Here is a 17,258-nt window from a genome sequence, read left to right on the forward strand (position 1 = left end):
GATAAAAAATTATTACAATTTCATACCGGTGATCTCATTTGCAGGGTGTTGGTCCTTGACCCCATTTCAACACCAGACTTCATAAGCATCGTGCTTACCCCATGAACATGATATTGCTCTCCCACGATTTCCTTTACAGCCACCATCAACCTATCCAACCTCGACACAATGCCAAAAGCCGTCGACACCCCTACCGAAAACATCCTGACCGCTACAACTCAGTTCCAATCAGTTTAGATCAACACGAGACTCACAGGTACTGCTCGTTTTGCAGGGTCTCCATTGTAAGCGTTCTCGGCAAGCCAAAGTCCTCTTCAGCTTCTTTGTGTATTACACTGAAGCCGTGGAACTTCAGCATGAACCGATCTAATAACGGACAGGGCGTAATCTGGGGCAAAGGCTCTCCTGTACAGAGCGACGTAGCTATCATGCCTATATCATCACATTATAAGACAGTGTAACAACGATACTCGAGGGAACGCACTAATAACAGCTAACACGTCGCCCTGGAAATTGGGGTCCAGGAACCGTGTCCGAGCCAAGAACGCCCGTGTCCAGGCAGGATCCATGTGCGAAATGACCGACATTAGATGCGAAAGGCAGTAAGCAGTCTGTCTACAGACCTGAGAGTCAACTGAAAGCCAACATACAAAACCTTATGGGCTTACAGTTGTAACTCCAGAATCTTGTGATACCTCTGCGCCGGCCACCGGCCCCTCAAAGAATACTAAGCGACATCGATAAGGATTGCCTTAATTTTGAGCATGTACACGTACTTCATAGATGACGTTGGTCTTTAGAACAGCTGATCTGTTTAACTTGCTCCGGATAGCAATCAAGCTCGTTATAACCTGTTGGCTATCTGCATATCTCCGTGTACTGGCATAGGAGACTATACAGCAATAGATAGCTCCGAGTTCCGAAGAAGTCGTCGCCAGTGTCGTCCGCTGGTACCGGCGGATGGTCGTTGATGGAGGAAGAAAGGAAAACAAGCTATGGACATTAGAAGACCTCGTCTCATGCAAGAAAAGAAGACTTACAAGGCCGCTGTAACGCCGGCTGTAACGAGCACAAATCGGCGCTAAAATTTGCAATGAAACAAAGCGTATTAAAGGAACAAGAAATCAAAACAAACCCATGCAACATTAATACCGTATCCAGGATTGGCAGGAAGTAAGAGAACTGTATCTTGGTACGAATATCCCACGACCTATCACCAAGGTCAAAACAAGGCTGTCAACAAAGCTGCACGGCTGCGTACCAACATCGTAGTAACAAAGAAGATGATATTCGTCATTGGCGGGACGGGCCAATACAGCCTCGCGTAGAAGAAGAAAGGAAAACAAAATCCTAGTACTGCGGCCAGCCCGTAGGCATTACCATGCCCGTTACCAGTCGATATGTACCTGATAGATCGGCATCCATATGCAAACAGCCTGTGACTGACTTACCAGATAACGGCCCCTGCTAATCCACCAAAGAAAGTACTGATTATACGCGCAACCAGGCCAAATGTTGTATCTCCTCTGAAGCGTGCCAGGGTTACCTGCCCCATGATACTGGAGAAACAATCAGAGCGAGATGGACGGTTCAGGCAAAATCACATACACCCCCCAGACAAATCTGTTAGCTAGAAGGCCATTTGTCAGATAGGTCGTAGAATAGATGAAAGAGCCCTACAATAAGCAAATTGCGCAGAAGAAGTCAAGAACCCCGGTAAACATAAAATAACTGCGAGATCCCATCAGTATATGCGCCTGTGAGATCAATTTCATACAACTCACTCGTAAAAATACCAGCCTTTATGGCATAGAGTACATTTCCGCCTCCCAGACCCGTTACAAACCCATAAATCTTATTGATCGCCCATTCAAAAGCATTATGAGGCGGTAGTCGATCGGGATCCCGCTTCCGCGCTATACCAAGGTCATTCATGATAGCCGGCTCCAGTCCTTGCACGGTTTCAGGATCTTCTTCATCATCGTGGACATCGGACAAGTTCCAGTTACTCCAGCTGAAGATTTTCTGAACGGGTGTCCAGATACGATTTTCCGGGCGCGCTTTTTCAAGGCGGATAATTTCGTCGAGCTACATCCGTTCACAAACGATAAGCGGGATGTATACAGTGAGATATTCACTCACCATTTCTACTATTTGCGTCGAAAATCGCATTAAATGATACTGATACACATAACAGTGGAACAAGTATCGATGCGAGGGTACCTCTTGCTCCCCATTCCCTTCAAAGACAGGACGGAATGGTTCTAGAACCGCATGCCTTTTTTTCGACTGGTACAACTCAAGAGACGCGCCCAGAGAGTCTCTCAATTGTTGAAGCTCTTCTAGTTTCACTTCCTTTCTTCTTTTCTTCTCACTCTTGCCGACCCAGAACGCCAATCGACCCCGGCGCACGGTGCCCAGCCAATCAGACACTGCTGTCACGGCTCCCCGACACCCATCAAGTAACTCATCCGCGCTTTGCAAAAGCAGTTCAGTCGTTCGCTGGGTGTAGGCATCGGTTGCAGGATCGTGAAATAAGGTCGCTTCAAGGTCCATGTACCTGTGAGATTCGAATACTCCTACAGCTTGCTCATTCTTCTGTACCCTGGGCAGCGTAAGATGTAGAAGTGAGTCGCGCAGCAAATTATGGAAACCGTGATGATGGTGATGATGGGAGCGAGAACGAGAGTGTGTTCTGCTAGGATCGGGACTTCGTCGAGTGAAAATAGACCCTGTGGGTGTTCCGGGTTCTGTAATCGGCTCCGCACCATCTTCTGTATCTGTTTCGCGACTGCCTCGTTCAGGCGATGATTGTCTCGATGGACGCACGGGTGTCATAGTCCCGGGAGTACCAGGCCGGGATGGGCCTGGCGTTGCTGGAAATCTTTCTCGCATTGGGTCGATTAAAGAGAAGTAGATGGTAAGTCCATTAGCTCGGACCGCCATCCGTCTCGCGATGGCCTGTAAGGCCTTGAAATCGGTGGGAGCAAACCGAGCATAAATGAGATCACTGGGGAGCAGACGGGCAGATACGGCGAGGGGAATTAGACCGCCTTCAGCTTGGTTGACGGCAGCTTTAATAGACTGTGATGCAGACGCGAACTCTGGGGAATTAGGAGGAAGATCCTTTAGCGAACGGTGAAGTTCCAGTGATTTGATCAGGGGGGTAAGGACACCTTGCAGACGGGTTGTGAATTGGGCGGATACCGTCTGTGGAAACACGACGATGGATGTGAGCAACGCAATGCAAGAGTGGAAGGCCAATGGGATAAGGACGGCTTGGCCAATCTACACAGGATTGATAATTGCAGTCAGCTCGCAAAGTGACTAAACGGACGGACTTACTCGGTAATAGGGGTATGGAAACAGAACGCTGGTGGTCAGGGTGATATCAAGGCATATGCAGGAGAGGATGCATGCAAAGAGGTAAGGACCCGGACCTTGACGTACACGGATATAGAGGAAGAATACACTGCCGAAGAAGATAAAAACGGCAATAATGACGGTAGGAGCAGCTTCGATATACTGCCCTGTAACCGCACTTGCAAATGTAGCATTCGGAATGATCTTAGCGCGAGCTAAGCTTGCTAGCTTGATACCAAGACATGACCAGCTGTAAATATTATGGTCAGGGGAAAGAAGATAGATGGCAAAGCTTACGCCCAGGATGTTGAAACTAAAGTGATGATTAGTATCTCCCGTTCGAGGACGGCCATGAATGGGTCACTGGGAGGCGACATGAAAGCAGCTGAGTGCGCGATAAGTTAATGCATGATGCCAGAAGGAAGAACTTGCAGATGAGGATGAGAAAGTTGGCCTGGAAGGAATTCAGAGACATGCTAGAAAGGAGATATGAACAACTTACTTGTCCCATGAATCTTTCCACCGCCGGAAGAACGAACAGAACCGTTGAGATCCATGCAGCTACTGCACATCGAATTACAGGCTTGACTTTGGGCCAGTTCCAATTGGCCGGAATCCATTGCAGATTGGAAGGTAGATTGAACTCGAACTGCTTCTTTTCCTGCTTCTTCTCGACTGGCGCTTTTTCCAAACATGAAGGTGAAGAATCGGCCTCGCCTAGGTGTTCTGGCTCAATTTTTATCCGTAGGTCTCTGCCTCTTGAACGGGGCATGTCCGTAGGCGACTCCATAAGACGGAAAGGAGGTACTTCGGAGGACAGCTAGCTGGTTGTAAATGGATCAAGGATACCTTGTCATAGCAAAATGAGGATGGACGTCGATAGGAAGGAAGTGGAAAACCGGACATGATCGTTCCGATGATTCATTGTGGGGGAACTAAAATTGGAAATGCATTTCCAAAAATGTACGCCTCATGATAGTAGTAGTCTCCTCCATATCCCAACCAATTATCGTGGAAAGAGACTTATCACGACAGACTCGTAGAAGAAATGTTTCCCAGTTGAAACGCGTACTGCCAATAACCTTGACGTTATTTGTCGAGAGCTAACCCACAAATCACCGCGTCAAATATAATACATGCATTCTATTGCTCAGAATGCAACAGTGTATCTGTAGGCATAAATAAGGATTCATATAGGTAAATGACACCGAACAGTAGGAACAGACACGCCCCGCCGAGCGTAACTGCATAGCACCATTAAGCCAAGAAACGCAATGAAAGAGATCCACATACTGTGCTTCACAGATAATTTATTCGATACGTATCGACCACCAACAACAGCGAGAGCGGTGCAGCAAGAGTGACCGATAACAGTTCCCAAAGCAACAAGCCATACATTCTATCAAGAACATATCAGTTCTGCAACGTAGAATGTAAAATGGAACATACATGTGCTGCGCCCAATGCAATCGTCGCAATTTGACTGCGATCTCCCCATTCGCCAAGGAATGTCAGGGCAAACGCCTGTACGAACACAGGGCCGAGAAAGAAACTGCAGAAATTCCGGGCTCCCTCGACCAGTGCCGACCGTTTTGGCGGCCGTGACGTGGAGGCCACCCTGCCGCCAGCCTCCATCTCCTCCAAAGGTATTACATGTCCATCTGCAAGCGTCGTGCCCGTCCCATCATGAGCAGCCTCATCGTCCTCAATCTCCTCCTCAGCTTCCCGCATCTCTTCACTGACCTTCTCGCCTCCCGATTTCATTCTCCTCGCTTCCATAAACATTTTGGTGCCGAATACTAGAAACAGCACGCCTGCGGCTATTTGTGTCCAGCGTTTTGGGATTAGATGGGGTAAGACGTGGCCCATTGCGGCGGAGAGGATGGACATGACGACGAGGGAGCCAAATGCACCTGCGAAAACGACGAGCCGTGGATGGCGCATGGCGAGAATAGCAGCAATGAAGAAGGTTTTGTCTCCAATTTCCGAGACGATGATCATGACGAAGGATTGGATTGCAACCTGGAGGCATCCTTCTGCTGCGTTGGTGCTCTCCGACATGGCAGTAGAGAAAGAAGAGAAGAAGCAGCCTTTTAAGTTTGATTGTCCATGAGCAACAGAAAATGCATCAAAATATAAAGCCAACCTCGTCGAAGCTGCAGCTGCGGCTGCGTCTTTACGCAAGTGAAAGAGGCCAGAGCTTACCACATGGGGTTAGGGTTACTGATTTTCTACTACCGGGCCAATCGGCAACGTCGTGTTTTCGAGTATTCTACAACTGTTTTCTACCATGCCTACATATTTTTTTAGGCGTGACATCGGCCCAAAAAAAATTACACAACATCCAGCACACTCCTCGGCGAAGAAACATGAACATTTACTCTTGGCAAAGCCAACGTAGGTACCGTAGCTAGTCATGAAAATGGTAACATGTCTCGTCGACAGACAACTGCAGCATCTACATATCCGGAATTTCGTCGGCAGCCAAATTAACGAGTTCAGTCAACGTGGTTCCTTCTCGTGTGCATTACAGCACTTCCGCAGCAGAGATATACAGGACTACCAGACAATCAAAAAGCACATCCAGGAAACATGAACAGACACTTACCGTTGTTCCCTCGAATAAAAGCATCCCCGTAGCGATTTGTCACGCGTCCGTTAGCGTGCTCCTCCGTCTGCTCCAGTGCAATATTCATGTATCCATCTAGACACGACAGAACACCTGCAGTGGGAGAAAATTGATCAGAAATAACACCGCAAGGCCAAGAGATGCGACCCACCGCGGTAATCGACTCCAGATGTTAGCCGGACAATCACTCGTTTCCCTACGACGCCTTTCAGAAATTCAGTAGGAGATCCGGTGTGAGTCGGTGGTGGTACCGGTGGTGGTGATTGTTCTCCAGGCGGCGGTGGAGGAGGAGACGACTCTGCACCATCCATTGGATTTGAAGGTCAGAGGGCAAGACAAATATTGTTTGTTGTTTGGTCTTCACCCTGTTATGGCAATGTTCGGCCCAAGTAAAGATCATGCTCAAAGCGTTCCATCCGCAGCAGGGAGGCACCGGTTCAACAATATTGTATACTATACTAATACCATATTCTGCATATAAGCAACGGATATCTGAGTCAGGGTGTGAGACAGACCTGAAGACATAGCACGAGGAAACGCATCACCTTTATGGTACAATCTCTCACCCGTTTCTATGCGTAGATGCAGCAATTCAGAAACATTCATCAAAGCATAGGTTACAAGTTCCAATGAAGAGATCGAGACGAGTCCATATCAGCACGGTAGACTCGACTCGAGTCTTCGAGCGCAGGCTGTAGTAGGAAAATCCACGCTGCACAAATGCATTGCCGTCGATAAGCATACCTGCGCCAGACATCTGAGGCATAAGAGAGTGTATGGAGACGGATTCGCGTTGTACGGGAAAGCAGGGGGATGAAAGACAAATGGAGGATTCGACGCAAAAGCCATAGAAACATTGACATGTAAAAAGCTCGCGTCATATCAGATCCAGCGTAGGGAACGCCGTGTAGCCAAGGATAAAAAACTTGAGCTGTAGAATTCGGAAAAGAAGTGACGGCTTGGTTGTAAGAAGCAAGCACAGCAGTGTTGCGCTGACATTCGTAGCGGTAATTTCTGAGCAGAGATATATGCGTCTTTACTGTGAGGCAATGAGTTTTGAAGGGCGCGAGAAGACGACTTATCGCCTCCTCGAACCAGAAGTGATGAAGGAATGTCGAACGAGTCGGGCTCGGGAGAGATGATCCTGCGGTTGCTCAGAAGAGGTGTTGCTGGAGCAGGGGGTTCGACCGCCCGGATGTCTTCTTCCTCGCTTTCGACTTCTATTTCCTCGTCTTCCTCCACGATTTCTGGCTGCAGGTCTTCTTCTCCACCACTACCACCTGTTGATAAATGCGCAGTCAAGCTTCCTAGCCTTGCACCATGCCCTTCGACACATTACGGACGGCAACCGTTTATCCTTCTCGAAGATCGCTAGAAGCTCGTCTAAGTTGGCGCAAGGAATCCCGTTGACATACTTGACACGCTTCACCATAATTCGAGCCATTCGGCGCCAGAGTGTAGAAACGTCAGCAGAGAGAATCATAAAGGGGATGGCCAAATTCCAGAGAATGTATTTTATTGTCTGTTATCACGTGAAGGCGCGTCGCGAAAACTGTAACAGACATGTGATGTATCATATCACATCTGTGTGACGGTCTCCTTTTTCCAAGTTCCACCACCGGAAAATACTTGTACAATGCGATTAAAGCGCACTGTTGTTATATATCCTTCTAGCTGTTGTTAAGTGACTGACAATTTGTCAGGTCTTCAACTTGAGTAAGCCCTCGGCCTCAGCACTAAGCTCAATCTGATGTCGCGGCGAAGGCTCACGTCCACTATGAAGACAAAATCTCTTTCTACTGATAGGAACAGTATGCCCCAATATACCACAAGTGTATCATTGAGCTACTTGCCTACATCTATGCAGCCTGACAAGTCTGTGCAATTTTGTTCGATTCCATGCAACTCTCCGTCAAAGCATCTGTCCAGTTGATGATGTGGTAAAAAAAAAAATGGGTGCACCATGACGTTTGTCCTCCCCGAAAACAGTTAGTGAGTAACAAATCATTCCTATGAAATCATGATGACATCATTGTCTACAGCTTTTCATTCGGGTACCTTGACATACATCCTACTATGTTCGTCAACGTACGAACACATAGATCGATCCATCAACCATCTGTTGTTGTAAATCTGCGATGGACGATGATCCATAATCAAGATATCATGATACGCCGAGTTGTCTTTCAATGGTATAACGGCTCTGACATTTACGTTTTGTTGGACAATCTTGGGTAATCGATGTATCCATGGGTACACCGGCCACAAGCGATGTCCGCCTTCATCGTACCCTATTGTTGTACTTCCTCTCTGGCCTACTGCCCCGCGGTTTGCAGCCCTGTCCTTGTTCGTAAGATATACGCCACTCGAAGATGATATCATGCCTGATCTTATGATTTCTCGTGAGTATGCATTCGTAACGCTCTACCAAATTAATCACAGTCCTATACCCTACCAGAAGGTCCTGCCATCATGGGTTCTGCGTTGGTATCGTTTCTATATATGTGACTACAGTCAAGAAATTCCGACTGCTGTCTCTGGCGATAAGTGGTCCTAGGACATGGGCTCGATGATCAGTCTCATTGGAATAACAAGACCCGTCATCGCGGCGGCGGCGGTAATAGTGTCAGGCATCTGAACACCCAAGATACGCTTCCTGGTACGAGATATCCAGGGGGGGGATATCGTCTGCGTCCGCGATAGGGCTTCATGTACTCATCATACTTCCACGGTACTGGGAAGTCTCAAGGACCTTATACACGGCAAGCAGCGAATTTATACTTACGTGACCTCGGTACGCATTGTTCGTCCGCCGTTCTTGGTCTTCCTGAGGTGTTTCCAGCGTCCATAATCCATCCGCATTGTACGTGCTTTCCCGAATATCGGATAAAATATCCCTCTTTTGTCTTCCTTGGTCTACACACCTGCCAGGGCAGACCGAGAGATGGATTCGAGTGAGTATTTCCTGTCGCTTCGTACATCTCTCCACATTGGCTGACATCTTTCGATTAACAGCCCCCTTCGGGAAGAATCCCTCTGGCGGATCAGCAGTCGCTTATTCAAGGGTTGAAAGAGGTATATCCATATGGTCTTTTATCGTCGACTGCTGCTGCTACCAGAAAATGGGGTTGATGATATTAAAAAAAATACGTATTTACCGTGAACCCTAATCTGAAACCGGGATCTCAATGCTGAGTCTTTGTCAACCATCCCAATGTCGTCTTGAGGATGGTGCATCACGTCTTTGAACGGCCATGGTCCTCGTGGTATAAAAGCATATCCGTAGGTGAGCACTCATCCCTTCTCTCGGATTTGATCGCTGATATTATCAAGTTGGGCGCGTCAATCACGCGAACTGTGGTGAGGCGCTCATGGCCTACGCCTATGAAACCTGCATTATTAAGGCCTTGCATTCTTTTGCCTCGGACTCGCGAGAACCACGCTCGGTTGTTCTCTTGGTGCTCTTCTCGAACCACAGGACCTCTTGTAGCCTGGAAGCCATCATCATGTTAGCGGAGATGAGCTTATCTAAACCTCCGTGGATAGCTCATCTCAAGGTACACGATCCGAGTCACAGCTCTCTCACCCTAGCCAGAAACCATGTTTTCCTTTGTATTTCGCGTGCTTTTTTGGTCTTTTCTGGGATATTTGGCTGCTGTAAACACCGTGCTGTTCGGATTCTGGTCGCTTCATTCCATGTCGTATATCAAATTTTCTATGTCGTCCCTGGGAGCAGCAGGGCTGAACTTGGACTATAAGATTATATCCCTACAGAATCGGTAAATATCGTTTCGGCGTATGTCTCCCGCGGTATAAAAAGACTGAAAGAAACCCTGCAAAGCTCCAGGTGCTTTCTTTCCTCCCCTTAGGCTCTACATAAGTTCAGGGCCACGGTCTATTCTGGATTTCATCTTAGATGGATGTTGACTTCTACGGCTACTCCTACAACCCCTCACTCCCGACAGCGCCTAGCCCGAAGGAAGACCGACTCTGCGGTTATTGTCACCCAGACGTCCTGTTCATCTTCGTCAAGTCGCTTGTCGGTAGTTGAGGGCAACTGGGATGGTATAGGACTGGACATTCTCTTCGTGGCTGTTTCCGTCAATTTAGGGACATCCGCCAGTGGTGGATGCTAACTCATGTCTTCTCGGAACATTTTCGATACATATTCTATATTGAGTTGGATGCCTTCGTCTCACCAGTCCTCCTTGTTCAACTACAGTTCAATGGCTCTGTATCAAGTACTGTCCATTGCATGTATCATCACCAATCGACGCGAAGCTCAGCTCTCGAAGTTATATTGCACTTTCCACTTGATATCCCCCAACCGGAATAATCACTAAATTCGCAAAGTTATCACAATCGGACCTCGGGGACGAAGGGACGAGGCGCGCAATGACGTAAATTTGGAACGCGTGCGGTAGTCTTCCTTAGAGCGGAATGGTCAGGCGACGTATTAGTGAACGTTCTTCTCTTCTCTTCCCGCCTCCCTCCATCATCATTGCTGAGTGAGCAATATTAGTTACCCGGTGACGCCAAACCTAAGCCCGTTTAAATCATAGGCAAGGAAAAATTGTTGCGCTCTCCTAGTGTCGGTACTTAAATTAAATGAAATGTTGCGGACATCCATGTACTTTAGCCCCCGTCACGACAAAGTAACGTTGAAGCCTACGAGCGCATAGATGTTAGGCATCCGATCGTACCTTTGAACATGCAGCCTCAGAGATCTTGAGAGTCAAGAGAGCGCCTAACTCAAGAACCTATTTGAAACTTGCATCAATTATAATCTGAGTACGCCATGCCCTCGAGCAGTACAAAACAAGAATTCTCATATCAGATTCTCCTCAATCCTCTGTGAAGAATTGTGGGAGATATAGCTGATCCAGTGCGGAAGTCTTCGGAAACTTTCGATCGGCGCCTCCGGTACCGCTTTTAGCTGTAAACATTCTCAAAGTGCATTTTAGCTAATCATGAAGTACAACTTTTTCTGGGACCGCTGGACCCAGTCACCAGTAGTAAATTGAAGACCTTGTCAAAAGTTACAAAACAACTGATGAAGAGCAAGACAAGTGAAGAAAGTGGTATAGTGCAGGGTGGTGGTAACAATGGTTATGACATGAGGCGATGAGACGACCCGCAAATCATGCCTCGGAAAACACGAAGACGGATCGGAATTAGAGCTCATCGCACCAGGGGAGGTCGTCGTCGTCGCCGTCATCGTCATCACCGTCATCCCCACCGTCAGTGGAAGCGGCGGAAGATGCAGCAGAAGCCGCCGTTGAGGAAGAGGTTGTCGCGTAAGTTAGAGTTGTAACGGGAGCAACAGCAGCAGAAGTTGTAACAGGGATTACGGTAGAAGATGTAACAGGAGTGATGGTAGAAGATGTAACGGGAGTGATGGTAGAAGATGTAACGGGAGTGATGGTAGAAGATGTAACGGGAGTGATGGTAGAAGGCGTAATGGGTGTTGCGGTAGAAACTGTGGATGAAGTCGAGGCGGACATCGCGGCAGTGGCGGTGGACGGGATGGCTGTAGCCGCGACGGACGATCCTGCAGGAGGAACTGCAATCGTAGAGGCCACACAAAGAACCTGGTGTAATTGGGTCCGTTAAAACGAGGTGACATCGTGGGTAAAAGACAAATCACCTCGCCAATGTAAATGTTAGTACATTGGTCATTGATGTTGGGGTTGTTGTTGTAAAACGTCGCCTCATCGACGGTGAACTTGGTCGTGATGCCCTCACATGTATCGTCAGCTTCGACGACATATGTCTCTGTACAATCTTCGCCTGAATAACCAAGGCAGATGTTTGCACCGATTTCAAGATTTGAACACGCGCTGTTGATGTAGCCTGCGTTGATCGTGGCCAGCTGGTATCTGAATACGGCGATGTCAGCCCGGAGATCGATGACTAGGGAGTGAGGAGCTCACGTAGAGACATTGTTTGCCGCAGAAATGCTGTCACAAATATCACCATCCTGGATGGTATAGTTGCGGGTACATTGAGCAACGACAGCTATTTTGCAAGGCAAAAAAGGATCAGCATTCAAGACGAACATCAAATTGAGCATGAAAATCAACTCACACCGTGCAACAAAAGGAAGGGCGACGATGGCGAACGAGAGCGCCTTGGAAGAGAACATGGCTATTATTTGTAAAGAACGGGAGGGAAAAAAAGAAAGACAAGTGAACGTGGTGGTGGTAAGGAAGAAACCTTGATGGGTGAGAATTTTTGTTGCCCAGAAAGTGCCAGAGGTCTGCTCGGCAATTTCCCGACTTGGTCATGTTACGGGCCGTTGACTAGGCGACGCCATTGCGATATTCGCTCAACGCCAAGATCAATCGCGGAGCACGTCAAATTCGGCGATTCGAGCACATAAAATTGGTGTCCTGCGCCGTTTTATTCAGGCCTTTTTCTGATTTTTAGAAAGACGGCTGAAAACTGTAGGCTACTGTATGCACAATAATCTGCGGGTACCTGGACTTGATATTCATCGTTTACAATAGTGACTTTAAGGGGGCTGTTTGAACTGGAGATGACGCGGCTATGTATCATCATCAAGGGGTATAAACGTTGAACCTCCTACATCATGATATCTCTTTGCATGATGAACTGTGGCGTAGAAGCAAAAAAAAAAGGGATTAATTGCTGGTAATTCTGGAGAGGGTGCTGAGCGTCAATACACTATTCTGCTATTCTGTGGCTTGTTCCGTCATTCGGGGGGGCTGGCGGCGTTCCACGTAAAGCGTTAGTAGAGCGGTGCCAAGTTGGTTAAAATTCAAAAAAGTGGGCAAAATCATTATAATATCCAAGTTGACAGCTGTTGTTTCGACCGGGTGGAAGCAACGGAACACCGGGAGAAATTACGTAATGCAGAAATTCCACGCACCCTCTTCATTTCTCTCATTCCACCTAATACATGTCATTGAGACTTGTTGCACCATCAAGACTCTTTCTTTTCCAACGTCCAGTATTCGTTTCTCAGATTCGTAATGCGTCGACGGAACTAGGCCTTCGACAAGCTTCGCCGCCAGATTCTAGTCCTGGGCCGCAACCCCAGAAGGAAGAAATGTCTGACCACGAATGGGATTTGCGGACAGGTGCGTCGCCTGCACTCGTCTGTAGCCGACACTGATGCTACCTTCAGAACAGGTCGTGCCATCGACATTATCCACCAGACTTTGCCAGATTTCTTCAAGACTGGACTCGTCACGTCTATCGACGAGGCCACAGGACAGCTGAATTCGTCCTCTGTACTCTTGGGGATGCAGCATATATACAGTCCAAAGATACGGCTGTCGTACACTCCACCGGTGCAGCTGCCTTCGCCCTTTCCACAGACTCTTCATATAGAAGGTTCGTCGCCGTGCAGCCCAACTTAATATATGCCAATTCTTCTTAGGTCTTCCTCTCTACCTCGCTTCGTCGGCCTTCGTTCGACACACGCTCAGTGCATTATACTCGGATCTCCAGCTCACTTTGCAAAAGTTCTCCGTTGACGGTTCGCGCGCCAGCTTGTCTGACGCCGAACCCTCTAGTCAAGTCGAGAAGAGTCGCGACAAACGCCTTACCGTCCTGTTTCGCGTAAATGGAATAGCGAGAGTCAGTGGGAGCGAGGGCGTGTGGGATGTGTGAGCCGCTTCCACTTCGCCTGCTGTGACGCGTGGTTGATATCCCAGCTAGGCACTCGACATACACGTTTTCACCACTGTCCGGCTTGATTCACATTCATTCCATCAATTCGATCGAACCTTCTCCTCATCTCGCCGTATATGACACGTTAAGGTCCAATCTCGGTGGTATGTTTGGATGGGGGGGCAAGGCGGGACCTGCAGCATGTCGTGATATCGACGGAGGCTCTGAAAAAAGACCTGCATTAGACACTTCCTCTTCATCCCGATCAATATAGCCATGTTCAATGCAAACCTTTCATGTATTGTAATATTTCCGTCTATCTTTCCATCTCTTTTACTCATACATATTCAACAGATACACGTTGTACTATAAATGTAGCCCAACTCATCATACTTGCCTCGTATCTTGGTCTGTCTTTGTGTGATTCCTTAATCGTTGTCAACGATCCTCGTGCATACTCTATATACATCTTTTTGTGCGTGTCCCGGTCACGAGCCTATCTTTGCATCGTCATGGTTTTATAGAAAACGGCCGTTTTGAGATGCCGATCCCTCTCTTCTAGTCTGGATAGTATGCGGACTGTCATTCCAATACACAAGAACTTGTCAGGGCTCGATTACCCTTACCCTTGTAATTTCAGGTGAGTAGCCATCTTCACTACGAAGTCTTGTCTTCTGAGCTAGTTTTGCAGAATTGTGGATTCTTACTCCTCCCAGTTTTCGCTACGACGAGCCAGAATGCCACCTCTTGCTCCTCAGTACGTATCTAGACCCCTAAGAGAGTGCGATCGTTGCTTCGCGTAGCGTATGTGGCAGATGCCATTGGTTATTTTTGCAAAGAACAATGCCGGGAAGATCTTGGGTGCAATGACGACTCTCATCTTTTGTACATCGGGGCGATCGCTTGGTCTGGTATCGATGATGCTAAAGTATCCAATTCAGTATAGCCTTGCGTGGTTATGCGCCAAAGAACCCAACACTTTTTTTGCAGGCGCGATGTCAGGAAAATAGGTAGTTATACCCTCAAGAACAAAATGATTGGTGCATCGACGGCGGCGTATCTTCTCAACTGGTGAAGGGTGCCTGAAGCGGTGCATGTTCGTTTCTCTCAGCCTTGTGTACCGACTTAATGGCCAAGACTCTGATGTGGGCTGTCATAAGGAAGGATTTGGGCCTGTCATACCTCTTTGCATCTGGAAAATCATCATTCCGTAGAGGAATTGCTTTCATCCATGAGGATCACCATTTCTTCTTGTGTTCCACAAGTCCAAGAAGCAACGTTGAATTTTACCCGAGAGCTACACATTCCATATATTTGAACAGTAAAACTGTATTACAAGGAGTAGCAGTATACATGTACATAGTAGAGCACTATATTAGCCCATTAAACGAGGCGTGTTGCGGGTCACCAATTCGGATCATCGTCATCATAATGTTCTATAAGTGACATAAATTGACGAGTGTACCGAATGCCAAATAAATAGTTTAGTGCGGTATAGTTATGTCCGTACAAATAAATGAATGCAAATAATGGGCATGAACGTGAAAGCCACTTTGACAATGAATCACCCCAAAAAAATAAAATAAACAGCTGTACGACAGCGCGGGTACCCGAAGAACACGAAGTAAAACATGGGTTCGTGGCTGGTGGTGGCGAAGAAAAACAGTGGGAGGGCATCAATCCTAATTTTCAGAATATGCAGGTGGAGGCAGCTTTTCCGCAACGACCCTGCTCTGCGCTCTCTTCTCATCTGCGTAGCGCTGTGACGGCGACGAGGACATCGACATTGTACTGCTACCGGCAACAGGTTCTGTGGCCATTCCAGTGCCTAATCCTGCAAAATTGACATCGCCCGTTGATGATGCATACAGCGACTCGTGATAGGGAGTGAAAGGGGTGCTCTCATGACCGGGATTGGCTACCATCAATGGATGTGAAGACGGCACCACCGCGCTAGAGACGGATCCACTGCCGGCATGTCCTTTGTAGGAGGAATTCGCAGCGGCCATTAGTGGGAACGTGGAAGACGCCGCTGTCACGGGAAGAGATGGAAGGAATCCGCTGACACTGCTGGTAGAGACGTGCGAGTACCTGAAGTCTGAAGACGGTGCGGGTGGAGAGAATGGAGTGGATAATGTTTGTGCTCCGATATCATCCCATGGCTTGTCGAGCGTAGCCTGAGTGTTGGATGTGTTTTGCCGCCGTCGATAACAGAAGAAGAAGATACCGATGGCTGCCAACAGGGTGACGGCACCAAGTGCAGCACCGAGGGCGATACCCAAGACATTGGTTCCCGAACTGTTGCCACTGACAGAGCTACTGGTTGCTGCTGCAGAAGCAGAAGCGGAAGAAGAAGCGGAAGCAGAAGAAGACGTGGCAGTCTCGGAACCGTTATCGACAGTGTAACTATCAGAATGGTGAGCACAGGCTCAGGCAAAAAGCTGCAAGTACGCTCACATAAATCCATCCACGACTATCCAGTTACCTGACGGCGCCATCGAGACAACGACTTGATGCGAAGAGTTTGACAGCCCAGTCTTGCCCCACCGTACAGCATACGGCGATGATTCTGAACCGCCAGCTTCGGTCGTTGAAGCGACGGGATCCGTGAGGTTGAGGGTAGTCTCATCCCCACCGTCTATCGTAATCGTTGAGTTGACCCAGTACGGCCACAAAGGGGAAAGATAATATACAGCGACACCTTTTGAAAGGGAGAAGACGCGTCAGAACTCGACGAAAAAATTAGGCACTAGCGTGATGCACCTGTAAATGTGAAGGTAGCAGAAGCTGAGCTTTCACTGCTCAATGTATGGCTACCCCCGTAGTCCAACGAGGACGTATGGCTGCTGCTATTATCCCAGGTTCCTTGGTAGTTAATCATGCTGATGTCAGTATCATCGATCGTTATATTCGTGAGGGCCCATGAAAGAGATAAACAGAGAGAAAAGGACAAGAAAGACGAGCACTTCATCACGAAGACTGGCAAAGGTGAAAAGGGTCAAAGGGACCTTGCCAGGACGAAAGGGTTTGGAAGAAAAGGGAGGTTAGGCGGTGCTGTAACAAGTTTAGCCGATGCGCCCTAGGACAGGTAGACCTTGCTTTGTCAAAATTGGGGCCATCACTTCTATGAAAGTCTGTTTACCTCGTGATTATACGTCAAACGAAATTTGGAGAATAGGACGTCCCCGGACATCAGCATTAGAAAAGCCGTCTAGCTTGCTTTCTGCGACCGTCCCAAGTTGAGGAGGATGAATTAACGTCTGATAAGTGTTTCATGTTCATGTAAGATATGACGGGAGCAGTGCTGCCTGCAGGGGGGTGAGCCCAGATCCAACTAGGTAAGTACAACCTGTAAATACCTCGGATTTGAATTGAAGTGCCCGATAACAAACAATCTTTTCCGGGACAATGAAACACGAAGTATATTGAGATATTTGAACAGGGGAGAACCCCGTCGGGTTCCACGGCGCAACACGGGCAATCATTCTGTCCAAGATGCTATCCGTATCCATGGAATCTCGGAACCGTACCGCTAACTTACATGCAGGGTGGTGCTCTGGGCCTTCGTGGTAGTTCACGAACAAGGCGGGACTGATTTTCTCGCGAAGTTCGCAGCACACGTGAACGG

The 17,258-nt window shown here is 48.0% G+C and overlaps 7 protein-coding genes across 7 annotated transcripts; 1 reads left to right on the forward strand and 6 right to left on the reverse strand.

The window, feature by feature from the left end:
- Nucleotides 1-20: 20 nt before the first annotated feature.
- On the reverse strand, nt 21-4,135 carry BT62DRAFT_910398 (uncharacterized protein; the record flags this gene model as incomplete). The annotated part of the gene is made up of 16 exons (XM_043183790.1): nt 21-204; nt 255-432; nt 485-615; nt 669-727; nt 777-993; nt 1,041-1,081; nt 1,136-1,210; nt 1,262-1,406; nt 1,452-1,559; nt 1,609-1,630; nt 1,681-1,731; nt 1,785-2,088; nt 2,143-3,288; nt 3,346-3,613; nt 3,661-3,748; nt 3,859-4,135. 16 exons carry the CDS (start codon nt 4,133-4,135, stop codon nt 21-23), a joined length of 3,294 nt encoding a protein of 1,097 aa, XP_043034016.1.
- A 183-nt stretch (nt 4,136-4,318) lies between these two features.
- On the reverse strand, nt 4,319-5,573 carry BT62DRAFT_937916 (UPF0016-domain-containing protein). Its single transcript, XM_043187426.1, has 4 exons — nt 5,510-5,573; nt 4,813-5,453; nt 4,657-4,762; nt 4,319-4,607 (listed from the first exon to the last, which is right to left on the reverse strand). The coding sequence occupies exons 2-4, from the start codon at nt 5,422-5,424 to the stop codon at nt 4,507-4,509; spliced, it is 819 nt and encodes a 272-aa protein (XP_043034017.1). The 5' UTR covers nt 5,425-5,453; nt 5,510-5,573; the 3' UTR covers nt 4,319-4,506.
- Nucleotides 5,574-5,603: 30 nt separating this feature from the next.
- Nucleotides 5,604-6,336, reverse strand: BT62DRAFT_956850 (Sm-like ribonucleoprotein). The gene is made up of 3 exons (XM_043188392.1): nt 6,144-6,336; nt 5,972-6,085; nt 5,604-5,922 (listed from the first exon to the last, which is right to left on the reverse strand). The coding sequence occupies exons 1-3, from the start codon at nt 6,301-6,303 to the stop codon at nt 5,891-5,893; spliced, it is 306 nt and encodes a 101-aa protein (XP_043034018.1). The 5' UTR covers nt 6,304-6,336; the 3' UTR covers nt 5,604-5,890.
- Nucleotides 6,337-6,609: 273 nt separating this feature from the next.
- Nucleotides 6,610-7,436, reverse strand: BT62DRAFT_1012598 (uncharacterized protein; the record flags this gene model as incomplete). Its single annotated transcript, XM_043177950.1, has 4 exons — nt 6,610-6,684; nt 6,737-6,863; nt 6,990-7,272; nt 7,325-7,436. 4 exons carry the CDS (start codon nt 7,434-7,436, stop codon nt 6,610-6,612), a joined length of 597 nt encoding a protein of 198 aa, XP_043034019.1.
- A 3,316-nt stretch (nt 7,437-10,752) lies between these two features.
- BT62DRAFT_937919 (uncharacterized protein) lies at nt 10,753-12,170 on the reverse strand. Its single transcript, XM_043187427.1, has 4 exons — nt 12,080-12,170; nt 11,926-12,010; nt 11,640-11,871; nt 10,753-11,583 (listed from the first exon to the last, which is right to left on the reverse strand). Exons 1-4 carry the CDS (start codon nt 12,135-12,137, stop codon nt 11,167-11,169), a joined length of 792 nt encoding a protein of 263 aa, XP_043034020.1. The 5' UTR covers nt 12,138-12,170; the 3' UTR covers nt 10,753-11,166.
- Nucleotides 12,171-12,970: 800 nt separating this feature from the next.
- On the forward strand, nt 12,971-14,030 carry BT62DRAFT_937921 (uncharacterized protein). The gene is made up of 4 exons (XM_043187428.1): nt 12,971-13,095; nt 13,148-13,351; nt 13,398-13,626; nt 13,679-14,030. The coding sequence occupies exons 1-4, from the start codon at nt 13,065-13,067 to the stop codon at nt 13,902-13,904; spliced, it is 690 nt and encodes a 229-aa protein (XP_043034021.1). The 5' UTR covers nt 12,971-13,064; the 3' UTR covers nt 13,905-14,030.
- Nucleotides 14,031-15,312: 1,282 nt separating this feature from the next.
- On the reverse strand, nt 15,313-16,601 carry BT62DRAFT_923951 (uncharacterized protein; the record flags this gene model as incomplete). The annotated part of the gene is made up of 3 exons (XM_043184564.1): nt 15,313-16,036; nt 16,088-16,331; nt 16,394-16,601. The coding sequence occupies 3 exons, from the start codon at nt 16,599-16,601 to the stop codon at nt 15,313-15,315; spliced, it is 1,176 nt and encodes a 391-aa protein (XP_043034022.1).
- Between the last annotated feature and the right edge of the window lie 657 nt (nt 16,602-17,258).

The sequence above is a fragment of the Guyanagaster necrorhizus genome (assembly GCF_019112545.1).
Source record: "Guyanagaster necrorhizus MCA 3950 unplaced genomic scaffold BT62scaffold_48, whole genome shotgun sequence".
Lineage (NCBI taxonomy): Eukaryota > Fungi > Basidiomycota > Agaricomycetes > Agaricales > Physalacriaceae > Guyanagaster > Guyanagaster necrorhizus.